The 24886-nt window shown below is 35.7% G+C and overlaps 1 protein-coding gene across 1 annotated transcript in view; it reads right to left on the bottom strand.

Moving 5' to 3' along the window:
• Positions 1 to 24886, bottom strand: part of DOCK8 (dedicator of cytokinesis 8) — a 515743-nt gene that overhangs the window by 273958 nt on the left and 216899 nt on the right. The window contains exons 28-29 of the mRNA XM_053699981.1: positions 17219 to 17374; positions 8367 to 8506 (exon numbers count right to left, since the gene is read on the bottom strand). Coding sequence (XP_053555956.1) covers positions 8367 to 8506; positions 17219 to 17374 — 296 coding nt within the window. The remainder of the gene's footprint in view (positions 1 to 8366; positions 8507 to 17218; positions 17375 to 24886) is intronic.

Below are 24886 nucleotides of genomic sequence, written 5' to 3'. Positions count from 1 at the left end.
CCAGCTACACATAACTAGATGTGATAAGTGTAATCAACCACAAACCATCCACAGAAACCACGTTCCAATATCCGTTCCGGCCTGTAAAATGCTTTTCATGAAAAGTGACGGAACAGCACCTCACCAGCAAACCAGATACACCAAATTCATCGGTCACACATGACTAAATGTTATAAGTGTAATCAGCCACAAACCATCCACAGAAACCACATTATAATATCTGTTCCGGCCTTTAATACACTTTTTTTTATAAAAAGTGACGGAACGGCACCTTCCCAGCAAAATATACAAACCAAATTCACCAGCCACACATAACTAGATGTGATAAGTGTAATCAACCACAAACCATCCACAGAAACCACGTTTCAATACCCGTTCCAGCCTGTAAAACACTTTTTCATGAAAAATGATGGAACAGCGCCTTACCAGCAAACTAGATACACCAAATTCACCAGTCACACATAACTAAATGTTATAAGTGTAATCAGCCACAAACCATCCACAGAAACCACATTATGATATCTGTTCCAGCCTTTAACACACTTTTTCTTATAAAAAGTGACGGAACGGCACCTTCCTAGCAACATATACAGACCAAATTCACCAGCTACACATAACTAGATGTGATAAGTGTAATCAACCACAAACCATCCACAGAAACCACGTTTCAATAGCCGTTCCGGCCTGTAAAACACTTTTTCATGAAAAGTGACGGAACAGCACCTTACCAGCAAACCAGATACACCAAATTCACCAATCACACATGAGTAAATGTTATAAGTGTAATCAGGCACAAACCATCCACAGAAACCACATTATGATATCTGTTCCGTCCTTTAATACACTTTATTATAAAAAGTGAAGGAACGGCACCTACCCAGCAAAATATACAGACGAAATTCACCAGCCACACATAACTACATGTGGTAAGTGTAATCAACCACAAACAATCCACAGAAACCACGTTCCAATACCCGTTCCGGCCCTTAAAACGCTTTTTCATGAGAAGTGACGGAACGGCACCTTACCAGCAAACCAGATACACCAAATTCACCAGTCACACATAACTAAATGTTATAAGTGTAATCAGCCACAAACCATCCACAGAAACCATATTATGATATCTGTTCCGGCCTTAATACACTTTTTTTACAAAAAGTGACGGAACGGCACCTTCCTAGCAACATATACAGACCAAATTCAGCAGCTACACATAACTAGATGTGATAAGTGTAATCAAACACAAACCATCCACAGAAACCACGCTCCAATATCCGTTCCGGCCTGTAAAATGCTTTTTCATGAAAAGTGACGGAACAGCACCTCACCAGCAAACCAGATACACCAAATTCATCAGTCAAACATGACTAAATGTTATAAGTGTAATCAGCCACAAACCATCCACAGAAACCACATTATGATATCTGTTCCGGCCTTTAATACACTTTTTTTTATAAAAATTGACGGAACGGCACCTTCATAGCAACGTATACAGACCAAATTCACCAGCTACAGATAACTAGATGTGATAAGTGTAATCAACTACAAACCATCCACAGAAACCACGTTCCAATATCCGTTCCGGCCTGTAAAATGCTTTTTCATGAAAAGTGACGGAACAGCAACTCAACAGCAAACCAGATACACCAAATTCACCAGTCACACATGACTAAATGTTATAAGTGTAATCAGCCACAAACCATCCACAGAAACCACATTATGATATCTGTTCCGTCCTTTAATACACTTTTTTTTATAAAAAGTGACGGAACGGCACCTACCCAGCAAAATATACAGACCAAATTCACCAGCCACAAATAACTAGATGTGGTAAGTGTAATCAATCACAAACCATTCACAGAAACCACGTTCCAATACCCGTTCCGGCTTGTAAAATGCTTTATCATGAAAAAAAGGCACCTTACCAGCAAACCAGATACACCAAATTCACCAGTTACACATAACTACCCAGCAAAATATACAGACCAAATTCACCAGCCACAAATAACTAGATGTGATAAGTGTAATCAACTACAAACCATCCACAGAAACCACGTTCCAATATCCGTTCCGGCCTGTAAAACACTTTTTCATGAAAAATGATGGAACAGCGCCTTACCAGCAAACTAGATACACCAAATTCACCAGTCACACATAACTAAATGTTATAAGTGTAATCAGCCACAAACCATCCACAGAAACCACATTATGATATCTGTTCCAGCCTTTAACACACTTTTTCTTATAAAAAGTGACGGAACGGCACCTTCCTAGCAACATATACAGACCAAATTCACCAGCTACACATAACTAGATGTGATAAGTGTAATCAACCACAAACCATCCACAGAAACCACGTTTCAATAGCCGTTCCGGCCTGTAAAACACTTTTTCATGAAAAGTGACGGAACAGCACCTTACCAGCAAACCAGATACACCAAATTCACCAATCACACATGAGTAAATGTTATAAGTGTAATCAGGCACAAACCATCCACAGAAACCACATTATGATATCTGTTCCGTCCTTTAATACACTTTATTATAAAAAGTGAAGGAACGGCACCTACCCAGCAAAATATACAGACCAAATTCACCAGCCACACATAACTACATGTGGTAAGTGTAATCAACCACAAACAATCCACAGAAACCACGTTCCAATACCCGTTCCGGCCCTTAAAACGCTTTTTCATGAGAAGTGACGGAACGGCACCTTACCAGCAAACCAGATACACCAAATTCACCAGTCACACATAACTAAATGTTATAAGTGTAATCAGCCACAAACCATCCACAGAAACCATATTATGATATCTGTTCCGGCCTTAATACACTTTTTTTACAAAAAGTGACGGAACGGCACCTTCCTAGCAACATATACAGACCAAATTCAGCGGCTACACATAACTAGATGTGATAAGTGTAATCAAACACAAACCATCCACAGAAACCACGCTCCAATATCCGTTCCGGCCTGTAAAATGCTTTTTCATGAAAAGTGACGGAACAGCACCTCACCAGCAAACCAGATACACCAAATTCATCAGTCAAACATGACTAAATGTTATAAGTGTAATCAGCCACAAACCATCCACAGAAACCACATTATGATATCTGTTCCGGCCTTTAATACACTTTTTTTATAAAAATTGACGGAACGGCACCTTCATAGCAACGTATACAGACCAAATTCACCAGCTACAGATAACTAGATATGATAAGTGTAATCAACTACAAACCATCCACAGAAACCACGTTCCAATATCCGTTCCGGCCTGTAAAATGCTTTTTCATGAAAAGTGACGGAACAGCAACTCAACAGCAAACCAGATACACCAAATTCACCAGTCACACATGACTAAATGTTATAAGTGTAATCAGCCACAAACCATCCACAGAAACCACATTATGATATCTGTTCCGTCCTTTAATACACTTTTTTTTATAAAAAGTGACGGAACGGCACCTACCCAGCAAAATATACAGACCAAATTCACCAGCCACAAATAACTAGATGTGGTAAGTGTAATCAATCACAAACCATTCACAGAAATCACGTTCCAATACCCGTTCCGGCTTGTAAAATGCTTTATCATGAAAAAACGGCACCTTACCAGCAAACCAGATACACCAAATTCACCAGTTACACATAACTACCCAGCAAAATATACAGACCAAATTCACCAGCCACAAATAACTAGATGTGATAAGTGTAATCAACTACAAACCATCCACAGAAACCACGTTCCAATATCCGTTCCGGCCTGTAAAATGCTTTTTCATGAAAAGTGACGGAACAGCAACTCAACAGCAAACCAGATACACCAAATTCACCAGTCACACATGACTAAATGTTATAAGTGTAATCAGCCACAAACCATCCACAGAAACCACATTATGATCTCTGTTCCAGCCTTTAATACACTTTTTCTTATAAAAAGTGACGGAACGGCATCTTTCCAGCAAAATATACAGACCAAATTCACCAGCCACACTTAACTAGATGTGATCAGTGTAATCAGCCACAAACCATCCACAGAAACCACATTATAATATCTGTTCCGGCCTTTAATACACTTTTTTTTATAAAAAGTGACAGAACGGCACCTTCCCAGCAAAATATACAGACCAAATTCACTAGCCACACATAACTAGATGTGATAAGTGTAATCAATCACAAACCATCCACAGAAACCACGTTCCAATAGCCGTTCGTTCCGGCCTGTAAAATGCTTTTTCATGAAAAGTGATGGAACAGCACCTCACCAGCAAACCAGATACACCAAATTCATCAGTCACACATGACTAAATGTTATAAGTGTAATCAGTCACAAACCATCCACAGAAACCACATTATGATATCTGTTCCGGCCTTTAATACACTTCATTATAAAAAGTGACGGAACGGCACCTACCCAGCTAAATTTACAGACCAAATTTACCAGCCACACATAACTAGATGTGGTAAGTGTAATCAACCACAAACCATCCACAGAAACCACGTTCCAATACCTGTTCCGGCCTGTAAAACGCTTTTTCATGAAAAGTGACGGAACGGCACCTTACCAGCAAACCAGATACACCAAATTCACCAGTTATACATAACTAAATGTTATAAGTGTAATCAGTCACAAACCATCCACAAAAACAACATTATGATATCTGTTCCGGCCTTTAATACACTTTTTTTATAAAAAGTGATGGAACGGCACCTTCCTAGCAACATATACAGACCAAATTCACCAGCCACAAATAACTAGATGTTGGAACGTGGTTTCTGTGGATGGTTTGTGGTTGATTACACCTATCACATCTAGTTATGTGTGGCTGGTGAATTTGGTCTGTATATTTTGCTGGGAAGGTGCCGTTCCATCACTTTTTATAAAAAAGTGTATTAAAGGCCGGAACAGAGATCATAATGTGGTTTCTGTGGATGGTTTGTGGCTGATAACACTTATAACATTTAATTATGTGTGACTGGTGAATTTGGTGTATCTGGTTTGCTGGTAAAGTGCCGTTCCTTCACTTTTCATGATAAAGCATTTTACAGGCCGGAACGGCTATTGGAACGTGGTTTCTGTTGATGGTTTGTGGTTGATTACACTTATCACATCTAGTTATGTGTGGCTGGTGAATTTGGTCGGTATATTTTGCTGGGAAGGTGCCGTTCCATCACTTTTTATAAAAAAAGTGTATTAAAGGCCGGAACAGATATCATAATGTGGTTTCTGTGGATGGTTTGTGGCTGATTACACTTATAACATTTAGTTATGTGTGACTGGTGAATTTGGTGTATCTGGTTTGCTGGTAAAGTGCCGTTCCATCACTTTTCATGAAAAAGCGTTTTACAGGCCGGAACGGGTATTGGAACGTGGTTTCTGTGGATGGTTTGTGGTTGATTACACTTATCACATCTAGTTATGTGTGGCTGGTGAATTTGGTCTGTATATTTTGCTGGGAAGGTGCCGTTCCTTCACTTTTTATAAAAAAAAGTGTATTAAAGGACGGAACAGATATCATAATGTGGTTTCTGTGGACGGTTTGTGGCTGATTACACTTATAACATTTACTTATGTGTGACTGGTGAATTTGGTGTATCTGGTTTGCTGGTAAAGTGCTGTTCCGTCACTTTTCATGAAAAAGCGTTTTTCAGGCCTGAACGGGTATTGGAACGTGGTTTCTGTGGATGGTTTGTGGTTGATTACACTTATCACATCTAGTTATGTGCGACTGGTGAATTTGGTCTGTATATTTTGCTGGGAAGGTGCCGTTCAGTCACTTTTTATAAAAAAAAAAGTGTATTAAAGGCCGGAACTGATATCATAATGTGGTTTCTGTGGATGGTTTGTAGCTGATTACACTTATAACATTTAGTCATGTGTGACTGGTGAATTTGGTGTATCTGGTTTGCTGGTAAGGTGCTGTTTCTTCACTTTTCATGAAAAAGCATTTTACAGGCCGGAACGGGTATTGGAACGTGGTTTCTGTGGATGGTTTGTGGTTGATTACACTTATCACATCTAGTTATGTGTGGCTGGTGAATTTGGTCTGTATATTTTTCTGGGAAGGTGCCGTTCCGTCACTTTTCTATCAAAAGTGTATTAAAGGCCGGAACAGATATCATAATGTTGTGGTTTCTGTAGATGGTTTGTGGCTGATTACACTTATAACATTTAGTTATGTGTGACTGGTGAATTTGGTGTATCTGGTTTGCTGGTAAAGTGCTGTTCTGTCACTTTTCATGAAAAAGCGTTTTACAGGCCAGAACGGGTATTGGAACGTGGTTTCCGTGGATGGTTTGTGGTTGATTACACTTATCACATCTAGTTATGTGTGGCTGGTGAATTTGTTCTGTATATTTTGCTGGGAAGGTGCCATTCCGTCACTTTTTATAAAAAAAAGTGTATTAAAGGCCGGAACAGATATCATAATGTGGTTTCTGTGGATAGTTTGTGGCTGTGATTACACTTATAACATTTAGTCATGTGTGACTGGTGAATTTGGTGTATCTGGTTTGCTGGAAAGGTGCCGTTCCGTCACTTTTCATGAAAAAGCATTTTACAGGCCGGAACGGGTATTGGAACGTGGTTTCTGTGGATGGTTTGTGGTTGATTACACTTATCACATCTAGTTATGTGTGGCTGGTGAATTTGGTCTGTATATTTTGCTGGGAAGGTGCCGTTCCGTCACTTTTTATAAAAAAAAGTGTATTAAAGGCCCGAACAGATATCTTAATGTGGTTTCTGTGGATGGTTTGTGGCTGATTACACTTATAACATTTAGTCATGTGTGACTGGTGAATTTGGTGTATCTTGTTTGCTGGTAAGGTGCCGTTCCGTCACTTTTCATGAAAAAGCATTTTACAGGCCGGAATGGGTATTGGAACGTGGTTTCTGTGGATGGTTTGTGGTTGATTACACTTATCACACCTAGTTATGTGTGGCTAGTGAATTTGGTCTGTATATTTTGCTGGGAAGGTGCCGTTCCGTCACTTTTTATAAAAAGTGTATTAAAGGCCGGAACAGATAATATAATGAGGTTTCTGTGGATGGTTTGTGGCTGATTACACATATTACATTTAGTCACATGTGACTTGTGAATTTGGTGTATCTGGTTTTCTGGGAAGGTGCTGTTCCGGGCTGTTATGTTTGGTTCCGGACACTATTTTGGTAGTTAAAGGGTTAATTAATTATTATATCACAAATATTCTTGTTCCTAAAATTGTTCTCAAGAGTCTCTAACACATCCCATTATATTTTAAATCAATTTCCAACATAAAAAGCCTGTTCCGTTCCGTTCTGGCTTTTACACCGTTCCTAATTATATATGTTTCAACAATAAACAAAAATACGAAAAATACCTACTGCTCTTGTTGGCCATCAGCTTTGAAATCTTCACATCAAGAATATTATCCAGGTTCAGATTCTGAATTTTAATTAAATAAAAACCGACGACTTACCACGCCATTACAGGCAAAAATATTATATCCACTGCAGTGAGATAAGCCATTTTTTTCTTAAGAAACCTTTAAAGGAACTTTTTTTAAAAAAAGGAACCTTTTAAAACAAGGAACTTTTAAAACACATTCTCTTTGAGCTCTCATTTTTATCTTTTTATGTCATTAGGCAACGTTATCGCTAAAATGTATTTTAACTTATAATATTGTATTAAACATGTTTATACATATATATTGTATCTTATTTTAGGATTAATTATAAAAATATTTTCAGTAAGACACACCATTTACTTATTTATGTATATTCAATATTATTTCTCTATCAGTTCTAGTTAAGTCCATAACTGACTTTTTTATTGATTAGATACATCAACCTACAACTCAACAACTAAACACAGCTTTACACTATCTTAGAAGTATACCTACTTATTGTTTACTCTCAAAAGTTATTGTCAAACTGAGCATATCGGAATACCTACACAATTGTATCTACACTATTTGTTTTTATAATATTCTATATTTAAATAATAAACAGTGTTTATTAACACAATAGATACTATTTACAGCTCCACTTATCTGTTCTTTATTATTTGGATTGAATAATGTCCCTTTAATTCATCATTGGTACAGCTATTTGTGTTGCTAATAGTATTCCACTACTGTATGAATTTCTACAATTTCATCTGGAAAGCTAAACAAATGGTTTACCAGCATTACTCAAATTTTCCACTGTGAACAGCAAATAAACAATGATCTTTTTTTAGTGAAAAAAATATGTAACAATATTTTCTCTGGTTTCTTAAACTTCCCATAAGATATATAGTTCTATTTCCTGAAGTTATGTGTTGCGTCTTTACAGATATTGACACAACACATATTGCAGGCTATGGTTCTTTCTCACACATACCCTTCCGCCTCGGTATCTAGCGCAGCATTCAGTTCTGTAAAAAGGAGTCCAATCAGAAAGTGCTTCTGGCGAAAATCTGTTGAAAGTTCAAACATACTGGCACTTCGTTGATCCTGGAAACTGGAGCAGGAGCTAGAGTTCTAAAGGGAGTTGCAAAGATACAATAAGAAAATAAACTATTTGTAGAAAAGTTCAAGGCCAAGAACAAAGTAATTATTCTTCTGAGCTTACATTTTATTTGTGAGAGTTTTTATCATTACTTGTAGTTTGTTTATGCATGATTGAGTTTCCTGCATTCAAAGATGTAGATATACTAGGGAAGTAAGTTTGCCTTGTACTACACCAGCTTACTTACAGGTGGGTAAGAGAACTCTCAAATCTTAGGCTATGGTAACCAATTCAGACATATGTTTTTAAGCAATTTGCTGAGGGTTTGATAATCACGGTGATCAAAAGCAAACACCTGCATTTGTAGAATTCTAAACATCTAAAATAAGAATGAATATGGTTGGATATATGTAATAAACTAAGTAAGCAAGGATTTGATAGGCAAACTAGTTTTCACTGGGGATGAATCTGTAGATGTACTGCAGGAAACACAATACGTAGAGCCAGGGCTGTACCTAGACCTCACTAGGCCCCAGAACGGCTGTGAAGAGGCGCCTATTACAATAACACACTTTCTGGCTGTTTGCAGTCAACAGAAGCAGGGCTTGCAGCAACATATTAAATTGAGGAGCTGCTTCTCTGTTAGTCTGAGTCATCCTTCGCCCTTAGTTCGTCTACACCAGACACTATGCGCAACTTTCTTAAGTACAGATACTTTTATGGAACTGGTTCCCACATCAATGGATCACTAATGTGAGATAACCCTATAATAGAAATTGGAAGGGATTAGGAAGCGGATTCAAAATATTAGAAGGAATCTTTTTTTTTTTTTTTTGTCATTAAAGTGGAATTAAACCCAAAACATTTTCTTTCATGATTCAGATAGAGAATACAATTTTTAAAAAGTTTCCAATTCACTTCTATTATAAAATTTATTTCATTCATGTTATTCTTTGTTGAAGAGATGCCTAGGTAGGTAGCGTGCACATGCCTGAAGCACTACATGACAGGAAATAGTGCCATCTAGTGGTCCTGCTAATATATAACATTGTTGCAAAACTGCTGCTATATAGTGCTGCAGACATGTGCACACTCTTGAGCTTACATTTCTGCTTTTCAACAAAGGATAACAAAAAATGAAGATTATTTGGTAATATAAGTAAATTAGAAAGTTGTTTAAAATGTTTTGTTCTTTCTATACCATGATAGAAAAAATGTGGGTTTTATGTCCCTTTAAGTAGATATGAGAGGTGGAGATAATAACAATAATGTAATGATGATTTGATACGGATTAGAAGTGGAGAGACGGGAGGGGATTATTCCTTTGTATTTTTTACTCTCACCCCAACAGTGTATTCTCACTCAATGTATTGCTGTTCTATTTTTTTAAAATATTCTTTCATTTTTCTTATTCTTAGGAGGATGCCCAATAAGGGCCCTTTCTGATGTACATTGTATTAGTTTTTTTTTTTTACCCAAATATGGTATTGTCTGATTTTCATAATTTTTGTACGTTATGATTTTCTCTTCAGTTATTGCTATTTTCATGTCTTCCAAGACACCCTGTGTAGTGAGCTGAAAAAGTAGAATGTTATTTCTGTTTGCTATCTGCACTGTTGGATTATAAATATAGAAGAAAAAAAGAAAATATATGCGCAACCATTCTATACGAATATGGTGGCCGTTTTTTCTGGACAATACTGTGGTGGCCGTCTTGGAATCCCTTGGAATCCAGAGGGAAGAATTTCTCATGATTTTTAATGGGCAACTGGCTGAATTTAAAAAAATGATTGGCACTTGAGTATACTGAGGCCCTTATTACAGAAGCATATCATTCTGTTAGATCAATGTGTGGATCTATGTTATCTAGGAATATGAAGTCAAATCTAAAAAAGAAAGAGATAAGTCTTGCCCAGGAAGTCATTACAAGATATCACAGGAAGTTAACAAAAATGTTATTTAATTAAATATTCATTATTATTCTTAACAAAAGACAAAATGCTGAAAGATCTCAATTGTCCATGTTTCTAAAATGGCTTTGAATTAAGTATGTATTTTTTCCAAAAAAACAAAATCGAACAGTCTGGCCTAGATTACAAGTGGAGTGTAAAATGATTAGTGCTACTGAATGCTAGCAAAGCTCAAGTTAAATCAATAGTGCTCTTACTCTTGCACTCATATTACAAGTATACGAGTAAAATGGTAGATCTCAAGCAAAAGCCTCAGACGTGCTAACATATTAGTAACGGATTTCTATCGGACGCACCATAAAACTCAGGTCCTGTATGTGTGTGTGCATATGTATGGGCATGCATACATACATACAGATACATATGCATATTTATGCACATACACATATATACATACATAAATACACATATATACACACACACAACCATATATATATATACACCTTTGAGCCATTCCCCATCCAACACCTTGTCATATACCATACCCCTTTAAAACATTTTAAAAATGTCCACTCCTACCACCTTTTTAACAGCAGCAAAGAATAATGTATCTCATTAGTTCATTAATAGCAATATCCTCTGAGTTAATACTTCCTGTGTTCTGCTACTCACATACTGGCATAGCTTGTTAAAAGTTTTGCCAATAGCACGAATAGAGGAATGTTTATTTTTCATATTTTAGATAACGTAATGTTAGCAGTTTTAGGTTTTATATGAATAGGTTAACTTATTAAAACACAAAGTAGCAGCAATAGCACACGATAAAGAGCAATATATAGGTTAACATATGTTCTTCTTTATCAATGTGTAATGCAACAGATTAAATAAACAAAGCAATAAATAATAAATAAAACTATACGCTCCTTCTATGTTTATTCTTAAGTTAGGAGTCTGAATAAAGACATTTTATAGTGTAGCATTTTGGAATCACTGTCAATCCTGATATATATATATGGTTCCGAGAGGTCTGAGGATCAGAAAATGTCCTACATTTGCAATAGACGACAAAACATTTATAGAAAATTGGAATGATAATTTGTCCAATTGTTCATTTAAACTTTTGCATTTGATTATTGAATATAAGGACACTCAACTCCTAGGGGTAAGAGAGGAAATAGAAAAACTACAGACTGCTACAGACCTGCAGAGGATTAATGAGGGTTTGATAGATATACGCAAAAATGGTTGCAGGTTTTCATATAGAAAAAGGGTGACACTGGGAAACATTTTGTCACCAAGTGATTTACAACAGAATATGGCAACAAGTGCTTGACTTACATCTAAAGGAATGTTTAGATGTGGGTATGGCCCGTGCATTCCCTGTAGCTTTAAACAAAAAGGAGAAAAATGCAGGTCAGCTGTGAACGACAAAGAGTATCAAATCGACAGTTGTGTCAATTGCAGGTCAAAATTCGTCATCTATATGGCCTGGTGCACATGCACAAAAAAACAATACATTGGTTGTACCTCTAGCGAGGCTAGAGAGAGGATACAACAGCATTTATCAGACATTAAGAGATCTGATGCCAGATCAGATTAGCAAAACACTTTATTTAAAATCATAATAGTTCTAATTTGACCTTTAAATGGATGGTAATCGTAAGAATTTAGAAACCCAAAAGAGGAGGAGACTTGTACAAGTTATTGTTAAAACAGGAGGCTTTTTGGATTAATTCCTTGGCCACCAGGATCCCTAATGGGTATAATTCCATTTATGACATCATTCATTTTTGGGAATAAAAATGACTGTAATATAAGATATGGATTTTCAATAATAACAAAAATAAATATTAGCCCAATTCGGAAGAGCTTAAAATACAAATTTATAGCAGTCCCCAAGTAACATTAATCCAGTATAACAATGGACATTTGAAACCAGTCCCGCCCCTCCACTCACTTTTGACACTCAAATTGTCACACTATTAGGGTTTATTTATACTTCATAAAAGATTCAGTGAGAATAGTTCTGAGTACTTAATATCTAAACCAATTTAAATCAATTAAAATCAAATGTAGTTCTAAACATAGATATATAGGAATGCTATGATATCCAATTGCACTTATACACAGATGTTCAAGTATAATACAGATAACAAGTTAAAGTCAGAGTAAGTCCTTTATATATATTTATATATAACTATACAAGATAGGCTTTCCCTTATACCAATAAAGTGATCTGTAGTTCACAACTGGTCATGTGGAAATATTGCCGTATTAGATGATTATAAAAGGATTTATATATATATTAAAGGCCTACCAAAATTTAGCTAGATAAAGTATCAAAGGTTTTTCACAAATTGTGTATAATATAAATGTATAATATAAATATCTAGACAAGATTTAGCAAACGTCCGTTTTGTTTGTTTGTTTATTTATTTAGTCACTGCATTGGTAACAGTTTCTTCTTCTTTTTCCTGTTTGAATATGTCTTTGATTTAGTTTATTATTTACTCATATGTAAAGGTGAGCTTGTGTGAATGCAATAGACCAAGTTTATTCAGGTTTCTATCATGCAATCAGTGGTTAACCAATGAGAACACAGCACCAGGTATTTATTTTAACTAGCACACATTGTTTTAAAGGGACAGTCTACCATAGAATTGTTATTGTTTTAAAAGATAGATAATCCCTTTATTACCCATTCCCCAGTTTTGCATAACCAACACAGTTATATTAATACACTTTTTACCTCTGTCATTACCTTGTATCTAGGAACCTTCTACCAGCCCCCTGATCACATGACTGTGACTGTTTATTATCTATTGTCTTGCATTTAGCATTGTTTTGTGCTAAATCTTAAATAACCCTCTGTGCCTGAACACAGTGTTATCTATATGGCCCACGTGTACTTTCTGTCTCTTTGTGTTGAAAAGAGATTTAAAAAGCATGTGATAAGAGGCAGCCCTCAAAGGCTTAGAAATTAGCATATGAGCCTACCTAGGTTTAGTTTAAACTAAGAATACCAAGAGAAAAAAGCAAATTTGATGATAAAAGTAAATTGGAAAGTTGATTAAAATGAAAAGTCCTATCTGAATAATGAAAGTTTAATTTATACTAGACTGTCCCTTTAACTAAGTCTATGATTAAGGCTACTCGCCAAAACATGTCAGACTAAGACAATTGCTTTTTGCTGTTTGTAACCAGCTGCGTGTTGCAGCATTTCCTTTTATCTTTTGTTGAATACATTTTGGACCTTTTAAACGAAGTAAGTGCTGGCTGTCTTATATAACTGTTCTTTATATATATATATATATGTGTGTATTTATTGAGTGGGCATATTCCACTTTATTGAACCCCCCCCCCCCCCCGAAACATTTCTGCGGATGCCATGGTCCTGGCTTGTTAAATTTAAAAAAATGATATCACCAGTATGTAATGTTAGCTGAATTCCACTAGAGGGCTTGTCTACATTGTATTCATGTTATTTTATTATCATTAGATAATGAAGAATGCACTAACATAAAATAAAACAACAAATATAGAAAACCAAGAAAATATACATTATTTATTCCTTATCAGTAAATTGATATGAACAAGCTTTAAACAAAAAGAGAAGTGAAATTAGAAAAAAGGAGCAAGCACTTGCAAGTGCTGTTAGGAAAATTTGCACCTACAAGTTCTTTTCATTTCAATATGCAATTGCTTGATTTTTAGCAATCTGTATTTTTATTTTATTCTAATTGTCATGCAGAAACATTGTATAATATCTAGGAAAATGTGCTTAAACGTAAGGTGAACTATAAGTTTGTTCTACAATTTAGCCATAAACTTACAACGCTGTACTGCAAAAAATGGCCCGTGTACACGGGCTTTAGTACTAGTATATATATATAATGTTTTAAAACCTGGATTTTGCTGTGTTGATTAAACACTTTTATTTATTTTTTTGTGGAGGCTTGTCCTTTATCACCAATACAGCTGTTAAGGATGTTCCTAATAAGCCAAAAAGAATTAACACAGCAGAATGAGTTGCATACAAGCATGTATTTTCTGTTAGTATCAATATAAGTTCAAGCTTTTTTCACTGAACCTTTTTTTCAAACAACATTACTGTATATTGATACTTACTTTGCATTTTGTATATGGTTACTTGTGTTGCATTTGTATATGGTTACTTGTGTTACATTTTGTATATGGTTACTTGTGTTGCATTTGTATATGGTTACTTGCTTTGCCTCTTGTATATGGTTACTTTCTTTGCATCTTGTATATGGTTACTTGTGTTGCATTTGTATATGGTTACTTGTGTTGCATTTGTATATGGTTACTTGTGTTGCATTTGTATATGGTTACTTGTGTTGCATCTTGTATATGGTTACTTGTGTTGCATTTGTATATGGTTACTTGTGTTGCATCTTGTATATGGTTACTTGTGTTGCATCTTGTATATGGTTACCTGCTTTGCATGTTGTATATGGTTACCTGCTTTGCATGTTGTATATGGTTACCTGCTTTGCATGTTGTATATGGTTACTTGTGTTGCATTTGTATATGGTTACTTGCTTTGCCTCTTGTATATGGTTACTTGCTTTGCATCTTGTATATGGTTACTTGTGTTGCATCTTGTATATGGTTACCTGCTTTGCATGTTGTATATGGTTACTTGTGTTGCATCTTGTATATGGTTACTTGCTTTGCATCTTGTATATGGTTACTTGTGTTGCATCTTGTATATGGTTACCTGCTTTGCATGTTGTATATGGTTACTTGTGTTGCATTTGTATATGGTTACTTGTGTTGCATTTGTATATGGTTACTTGTGTTGCATTTGTATATGGTTACTTGTGTTGCATTTGTATATGGTTACTTGTGTTGCATTTGTATATGGTTACTTGCTTTGCATCTTGTATATGGTTACTTGCTTTGCCTCTTGTATATGGTTACTTGTGTTGCATCTTGTATATGGTTACCTGCTTTGCATCTTGTATATGGTTACCTGCTTTGCATCTTGTATATGGTTACTTGTGTTACACTTGTATATGGTTACTTGTGTTGCATTTGTATATGGTTACTTGTGTTGCATTTGTATATGATTACTTGCTTTGCCTCTTGTATATGGTTACTTGTGTTGCATTTGTATATGGTTACTTGCTTTGCATCTTGTATATGGTTACCTGCTTTGCATCTTGTATATGGTTACTTGTGTTGCATTTGTATATGGTTACTTGTGTTGCATTTGTATATGGTTACTTGCTTTGCATCTTGTATATGGTTACTTGCTTTGCATCTTGTATATGGTTACTTGTGTTGCATCTTGTATATGGTTACCTGCTTTGCATGTTGTATATGGTTACTTGTGTTGCACTTGTATATGGTTACTTGTGTTGCATTTGTATATGATTACTTGCTTTGCCTCTTGTATATGGTTACTTGTGTTGCATTTGTATATGGTTACTTGCTTTGCATCTTGTATATGGTTACTTGTGTTGCATCTTGTATATGGTTACTTGTGTTGCATCTTGTATATGGTTACTTGCTTTGCATCTTGTATATGGTTACTTGTGTTGCATCTTGTATATGGTTACTTGTGTTGCATCTTGTATATGGTTACTTGTGTTGCATCTTGTATATGGTTACTTGTGTTGCATCTTGTATATGGTTACTTGTGTTGCATCTTGTATATGGTTACTTGTGTTGCATCTTGTATATGGTTACTTGTGTTGCATCTTGTATATGGTTACTTGCTTTGCATCTTGTATATGATTACTTGCTTTGCCTCTTGTATATGGTTACTTGTGTTGCATCTTGTATATGGTTACCTGCTTTGCATGTTGTATATGGTTACTTGTGTTGCATCTTGTATATGGTTACTTGCTTTGCATCTTGTATATGGTTACTTGTGTTGCATCTTGTATATGGTTACTTGCTTTGCATCTTGTATATGGTTACTTGTGTTGCATCTTGTATATGGTTACTTGCTTTGCATCTTGTATATGGTTACTTGCTTTGCCTCTTGTATATGGTTACTTGCTTTGCATCTTGTATATGGTTACTTGCTTTGCCTCTTGTATACGGTTACTTGTGTTGCATTTGTATATGGTTACTTGTATTGCATTTTGTATATGGTTACTTGTGTTGTATTTTGTATATGGTTACTTGCGTTACATCTTGTATATGGTTACTTGTGTTACATTTTGTATATGGTTACTTGCGTTACATCTTGTATATGGTTACTTATGTTACATTTTGTATATGGTTACTTGTGTTACATTTTCTATATGGTTACTTGTGTTACATTTTGTATATGGTTACTTGTGTTACATTTTGTATATGGTTACTTGCGTTACATCATGTATATGGTTACTTGTGTTACATTTTGTATATGGTTACTTGCGTTACATCTTGTATATGGCTACTTGTGTTGCATCTTGTATATGATTATTTTAGATAATGTACTGTTAGCAGTTTTAGGTTTATATGAACATGGTTAACTTATTAAAACACAAAGTAGCAGTGATAGGACACGATAAAGGGCAATATATAGGTTAACTTATTTTATTCTTCTTTATCAATGTGTAATGCAACAGATTAAATAAACAAAGCAATAAATAATAAATAAAACTATACGCTCCTATTTTTATTCATAAGTTAGAAGTCTGAATAAAGACATTCATTTTATTACACACAAAAAAGTGTAAAAGTGTCACATCTTACATCTTGTATATGATTACTTGCTTTGCATCATCAAAAATATGGACTTCTGTGTCATTTTTAAAGGCTTTCTTTAATAAGCAATTCTGACAACTCTTGAGAATTTAGTAATTAGTGACGTACCTCAGAAGAGATTGAAGGGCTCGGAGATGCAGGTGTAGATGATGATGTCACAAAGAACAGGTTTAGATTAAGATAATGTTCATGGCTACAAAGAATCCGCAGGAATTCCAGTCTCATAGATATCAGTGTTGGTAAGGAATTCAGTTTGGTTGACAACTAAAATAAAATGAACAGATCAGTCTGTGTATATATGAAATAGACACATTTGTATATCAAATTTACCTTTTGAAAATAATTTTTTTTTTGTAATTTGAATAGTATTTTTACTTCTAATATTGCAGCTGTACTGTAACAAATGCGTTATTAATATAAAACGTTTGGTACAGCGCAATTGCAATATTAGAACTAAACACATTCAGTACACTTCAAAAGTTTAGTGGCTATAAAAATACAATGTTAAAAAGTGATCTATTTATAAAAACACATTTTACATAGCACAATGTAAATGCAAAAAACGTACAACTGTCTTCTATGAGATATTAACATCCCATACACTAAATCTTGTTTCTAAAAAGAAAAGAAGACACCAAAAGTAAAAAAAAATGTATCTTACTTTAAATAAATAACTTACTATTTTATAGTTTAAAAATAAATAAATATAAGTGGTTCATTGTAGCCTCACAGTCTAACCTTAACCCTGACATTCAACCTTCTGATTGCTATGAGATTTCAGCCTAGTTATACCAGATAGTAGCATGTGTGCTATTAATGTCTATCTCTGTCTCTTTTTTTATATAACCTCTCCATCTCTCCTGTATATTTAGCCACTTAACTGAGTAGAGTCATCTTACCTAACTTAATAGCTATAATTCTGGGATCGATCTTTGTAAGGGTGCTCTGTTGCCAGCGGCCGAGGTGAGGGAGCATATATCGTGCACAAAAAATAATTGCAGGGTAGAAATAATTTCATATGGTACCTATATTACTTTAGAGCATGAATCCCTAATTTTTTATTTGCTCCCTGTGAATGGGAATCGATCCCAGTTGACTCTGCTAAAAACTTGATCTTTTACGCTAGACAGTGAGTCTGTTTAATGATTCCCTGCCCTTATAGGGACACTGTGTATGCCTCCAATAGTATACAGTCACATACTAATGTAGTCTGCTCAGGTGTGCTTCTTCATATCATACCGTTATTCCATCACGGCCACTTTACAGTCATACATGCCTCTGTTGCTCCTCCACTATACTAAATACTTCTAACCTTAGTTTTCATAAGATTGTTTATGTGTTTTCAATGTTGAAGTTAACTAATACTATGTCGTTCTATTCAGCCTATACATATTCATATTTGTTTTGCCCTAGAATCGCTTTAGTCTATAAGCAGCTTCATGTCATGGAAGTGCACAAGTTTAATTAAGATCGTGATCCTGTATTCCAACCTAAGCAAGAAGTAAATTAACAATACGTGATGTAATTAAGCCTATTTATAATAATGTTAGATAGGCTCTTAACTTATGCTAAACCATCAGCAGGTTTTTCTTTCTTGTTCATATTGTAGCTTTAAGCGGAATACAGGCTAGCACTAAAATGCAAGCAAAAAGTTAGTTTCATACTGTTATCACTTGTTAAGCCTCCAGAGTTAATACTCATGTTTGATATGCAAGTATATATGTTCCTACTTTACAATATATTTACTCCAATTACTTTGCTCGTCATGTCATATGGGATAGACCTGCTCTTATAGATGCTGACTTTATTTTAGAGATGTTGCTAGCTATATCGATGGGGCCTACCCAGACCCATCACATGATTATACAGACACGAATACTAGGGTGGACAGGCATCTTCTTCATAGTAGAACTCATAATGTTTTATAGTAGTTACTATTTATATATATGTACATCTATATATGTCTATATACTCTAGTCTTCTAGGTACGGCAATGTCTTCCTATATATAGCCCAGTTTTTATATTCTTCAGGCAGTTGGGAATCTATTGTGTTAGTGTTGTGTTAATAGCGCTGCGGAATCTGTTGGCGCTCTACAAATAACCGATAATAATAATAATAGTGATCACGGACACTTAAAAGACTCCTGATATTCCATATAATTAATATAGTTATATTTTCTGAATTATGGAATGGTGCACCTCCACAACTTAGTATTTCACTCAGTCTATTGCACATCCAAGTAACTCTTTATCAAACCTGCGATATGTAAGCTGCGTCCTGTCCGGCTATATATCTCATGCAATTCTAGAACACCCTCAGAATTGTTTTTGATAACACAAAGGTCATGGTAGATAGCTCGCCCCCACCCCCCCTACATCTGTATTAAAGGCACTTTGTATGCCCAACTATGGGTCATTCTGAACTTTTTCTATCTCATTACGGATGTATAATTTCTGTAGTTATCATCTTTAGTGTAATAACGTTTCCTATATCAATTGGTTCATAAGTAACCATTGAATTAACCCCTACCAAATGCTATATATTTTAAAACGAGACTCTCAAAGTATTGATAACAATGTAGTGTACAACTATCTTCTGTCGATGTATGGAACCTACTGTCACTTTTGTAACTACTGTAAAGAGACAACCTTTATTGTTCATGTATATTGCTTGTTATATTTCCTCAATGATATCTATGTACCAAAATTCTCAATAAAAGATTATTAAAAAAAAATAAAAAAAAAAAAAAAAAAAAAAATATATATATATATATATATATACACATACATACTCATTCACTGATAAGCCACAACATTAAAACTACCTGCCTACTATAGTGTAGGACCCCCTTGTGCTGCCAAAACAGCTCTGACGCATTGAGGCATGGACTCCACAAGACCTCTGAATTTGTCCTGTGGTATCTGGCACCAAGACATTAGCTGCAGATCCTTTAAGTCTTGCAAGTTGTGAGGCGGGCCTCCATGGATCAGATTTGCTGTTCCAGCACATCCCACAGGTGCTCAATCGGATTGAGATCTGGGGAATTTGGAGGCCAAAGCAACACCTTAAACTCTTTGTTAAGTTCCTCAAACCATTCCTAAACAAATGTTGCAGTTTGGCAGGGTGTATTTTCATGCTGAGAGAGGCAACTACCATCAGGGAACACCATTGCCATGAAGGGGTGTACGTGGTCTCCAACAATCTCTAGGTAAGTGGTACGTGTCAAAGTAACATCCAAATGAATACCAGGACCCAAGGTTCCCAGCAGAACACTGCCCAGAGCATAACACTGCCTCCGTCGGCGTGCCTTCTTCCCATAGTGCATGCTGCTGCCATCTCTTCCCCAGGTAAATGACATACACGCACCTGGCCATCCACCTGATATAAAAGAAAGTATGATTCATCAGACCAGGCAACTTTCTTCCATTGCTCCATGGTCCAGTTCTGATGCTCACGTCCCCATTGAGGGTGCCTTCGGCAGTGGACATGGGTCATCATATGCACTCTGACCAATCTGTGGCTATGCAGCCCCATACACAGCAAACTGCAATGCACTGTGTTTTCTGACACCTATCTATTATAGCCAGCATTATTTTTTTCAGCAGTTTGAGCTACAGTAGCTCTTCTATGCGATCGTACCTGGCGGGCTAGCCTTTGCTCTCCACGTGCATTAATGAGATTTGAGAGCCCATGACCATGACGCCGGTTCACCAGTTGTCCTTCCTTGCACCACTTTTGGAAAGTACTATACACTGCATACTGGGAATACCCCACAAGACTTACTGTTTTGGAGATGCTCTGACACAGTCATATAGCCATCACTATCTGGCCTTTGTCAAAGTCACTCAGATCTTTTCTCTTACCCATTTTTCCTGCTTCCAACAAAAGAAATTCAAGAACTGACTGTTTACTTGCTGCCTAATATATTCCACCCCTTGCCAGGTGCCATTGTGACAATATAATCCCCGCTTGCTTTTTCCCCAGAAATAACTCATATACAATGTTACCAATGCACAAGAGAATTCTGAGTAAGCTATGCAAATTCTCATTTTTTTTGCTTCAAAAATACTGTTTTAACACAGCTATCCTTTTAACAGGATTATAGCAGCAAATCAGAAATCACTCCTAGACAGCCTGTTTCGTTCTATTTGGAACTCATCAGTAGGAGATAGATTTCTGGTTGCTGCATTGATAAAGCTATTTTCAAGGTTAAACCAAAAAACTGAAATTAAAATCCTCCATGTCTTAAAATTAAATCAATGTAAATATTTGCATAGGAAATTAGCACATCTAGGAAAGAATCCCCGCTTGCTTTTTCCCCAGAAATAACTCATATACAATGTTACCAATGCACAAGAGAATTCTGGGTAAGCTATGCAAATTAGATATGCAAATTACCCAGAATTATCAATGCAACAACCAGAAATCTATCTCCTACTGATGAGTTCCAAATAGAACGAAACAGGCTGTCTAGGAGTGATTTCTGATTTGCTGCTATAATCCTGTTAAAAGGATAGCTGTCTTAAAACAGTATTTTTGAAGCAAAAAACTGAGAATTTGCATATCTAATTTGCATAGCTTACCCAGAATTCTCTTGTGCATTGGTAACATTGTATATGAGTTATTTCTGGGGGAAAAGGAAGCGGGGATTCTTGCCTAGATGTGCTAATCTCCTATGCAAATATTTACATTGATTTATATATATATATATATATATATATATATATATAAAACAATGACATAATTTGAATATTGAGCCATTACAAATAACATCAACAGACAGAGATTGCTACCCTCAATTTCTAGCTGTTAGGAGTACTGATCTCACTTTCCTGGAGATCCCCTTGGATGTACAGAATATCACATACACAATACAACTGTAAATAAATGTATACATATGTAAATGTGTGTCCTGCCCACTACAGACAGACTATGCAAAATGAATAGAGCTTTAATGAATTGATACCACGTATGAAACTAAACCAGTCTAATGTGTCTACTGTGGCCATTTCAGAGAGTCTTGTGCAACATAATAGAATAATTCTTAACAGTCTTGGAACACTTGCATTACTGGGCTTTACCAAGTGCATTTAGGTGTTAGGAATTACATAGAAAAGGCTAAAATGGTTTTAAAAAGCTGTTGAAAAGAATCTTAAAAAAGGAGTGTGACTGTAAAGAATTCGAAAAAGCTTTTGAGGCTGTGGCAAATAGCCAAAAATGCACTATTGTGATTGCATCAAAACAAAAATTGGCGTTTTCGGCCTAAAAAACAGCAAAAAACACGCCAGCCTATAGATTGTAATTGTCCCCCTCACTGGATGTGTGATTTGTGTTTAGTGGTTGATATGATTAATGACCCATGAGCACAATGGATTATTGGTTATTACAGTGGGACATAAACAAAGCGGAAATACGATAATTAAATCATAATCATTAATGTTGATTTGGGCTTCTTTCTTTGAGTAGAAACTCCTTTAATCTTTTAAGTCTGGAAGGAAACACTATGTGATAGCTGCAGTCACAGATGTGCAAAAATAAGGATAGAGTCGTTTGAAACTTTAGTCACAGACAGGAAATTGTATTTAAATGTGAAAATTAAAGGAATACAGAAGTGTTGCCCTAACACAAATGCATCTTTTCCATTACTGTATTCAGCTGAATCCTCCTCGCCATACCTGAAAAGGTGACTAGACAAACCCTAAATAAAGATTGATGTCTATTTTCAGCATCAGCAATATCAATGATCCATGAACTAATACACAATGGCCATGTCCCTTACAGCTTGTGAAGAGCTGGAGTTAACAGACAAGGGTTTAATGGAACAATTTAAAGGTTTAATAGCAGACCAGTTTAAAAGCAGAAGTGGCAGCAGTTACAAAGTTAAAGGGACGGTCAACGTCAGAATTTTTGTTGTTTAAAAAGATAGATAATCCCTTTATTTTTTTTATTTTTTTTAACTTTATGTTTTTATTGAGGTTTCAAAATTAATACAAAACAACAAGGTTATAGTTTGGTTGTGAGCAAAACAAAAACAGTATTCTGTACATCAGGGGTGATGCCTAATAAGACTGTCGTTTGGATCCACAAAGGGTACATTGCATAAGAGGTTACATAAGATAAAGATTAAGAATTTATATTGAGTGCTCCTAACTATATGCTTAGCAAATACAGTCATAACAAACCACCGAATATTTGTAAACATGTATCAGAGTATGAGACTTATGCAATCAGAAGCTAGCCTTTTAGAGATGGACAAAATCAATATGTAGCATACCAACTATGATATCTGAGCAATCTGTCACTTGGGTCTCCAAAAAGTGCATTGGGTGGAATAAAAATTAAACATTTTTTCTAGGTCTCTAATATAATACTTAATAGAGACAGTCATAGAAGAGCACATAGAAATCTATAGGCATGTGTTAAAGTGTAAAACATATGTAATCAGTGGCTAACCTTTTAATTGTGTGCAAGAGCAATATGCATCATATCAACAGTGACGTCTAAAAAGTCTGTTATTTGAATCTGCATGAAGTACATCACCTATGGGATTGAATAGCATAAAGATTAAGGATTTATATTGAGGACCCCTGAGAAGATGATTAACAGAAATGGTCAAAAAAGACCATATAAATAATTATAGGCAGATAATCCCTTTATTACCCATTCCCCAGTTTTGCAAAACCAACACTGTTATATTAATACACTTTTTACTTCTGTGACTAAATTGTATCTAAGCATCTTCTGACTGCCCCTAATCACATGACTTTTAGTTATTATCTATTGACTTGCATTTTAGCCAATTACTGCAGTGTCTGCCACTAGCCACGGGCGTGATCACAATGCTATCTATATGGCCTACATGAGCTTGCTCTCCCCTGCTGTGAAAAGTAAATAAAATAGAGGCGGCCTTCAAGGGCTTAGAAATTATCATATGCACCTTCCTAGGTTTGCTTTCAACTAGAATACCAAGAGAACAAAGCAAAATTGTTGATAAAAGTAAATTGGAAAGTTGTTTAAAATTACATGCCCTATTTGAAAAATGAAAGTTTTTTTTGGACTTGACTGTCCCTTTAACCTGAGCGGATCATAATGATTTCTGGAAATTGAACTGAAAGAAGAGTAAGTAATACATGATAAAATTACCAGGGAAAGTATGTGAGGCAATCTAGTAGATTGCAAAGTGCATTTGTGAAAGAATTAAAATGTGGAAGCTCGGGGGCGTGTACATTTGTTTAGCACTCTATGGCAGCTATGTTTGAAACACTGCAGTATTTCTGCAAATATTGTAGCAAACACTAATGCTATAGAGCGCTAAAGACACGTAAATGCTCCTGCTACCAGGGTTACTCTTCAACAAAGGATAGCAAGAAAACAAAGCAAAATTTGATAATAGCAGTAAAAAAGAATTGCATGCTCTATCTCAACTATAAAAGTTTAATCTTCACCTTACTATCCCTTAAAGCCAGCTGTAGTCTGAAGAGGTGTAGCTTATATGTGTATATAGTCACATGCTTCATTCTGTAACCTCTAGTGATGCAGAACATTATATAGTACATGCCAGTATTTAATTTGTAGAGCAATAAGGTTGCGGTATTGACAAGACAAACCGCTTTGGTAGTCCTCTCGTAAAGAGAGGCACGTTGTATGGGGGGGGAAGACGAAGGGAACTCAAGGTATAGGCACCAAGTGCCAAATGTAAATACTACCAGTCGCAAACAAGTGGGGTAAGGAAAGGAGTTAGGGGACTGATGTGAAGAAAAAGGATGAAAGCAGG

This window comes from Bombina bombina, chromosome 2 (assembly GCF_027579735.1).
Source record: "Bombina bombina isolate aBomBom1 chromosome 2, aBomBom1.pri, whole genome shotgun sequence".
Lineage (NCBI taxonomy): Eukaryota > Metazoa > Chordata > Amphibia > Anura > Bombinatoridae > Bombina > Bombina bombina.
The sequence above is the reverse complement of the archived record's forward strand: the minus strand, read 5'-3'. Positions and strand labels throughout refer to the sequence as shown.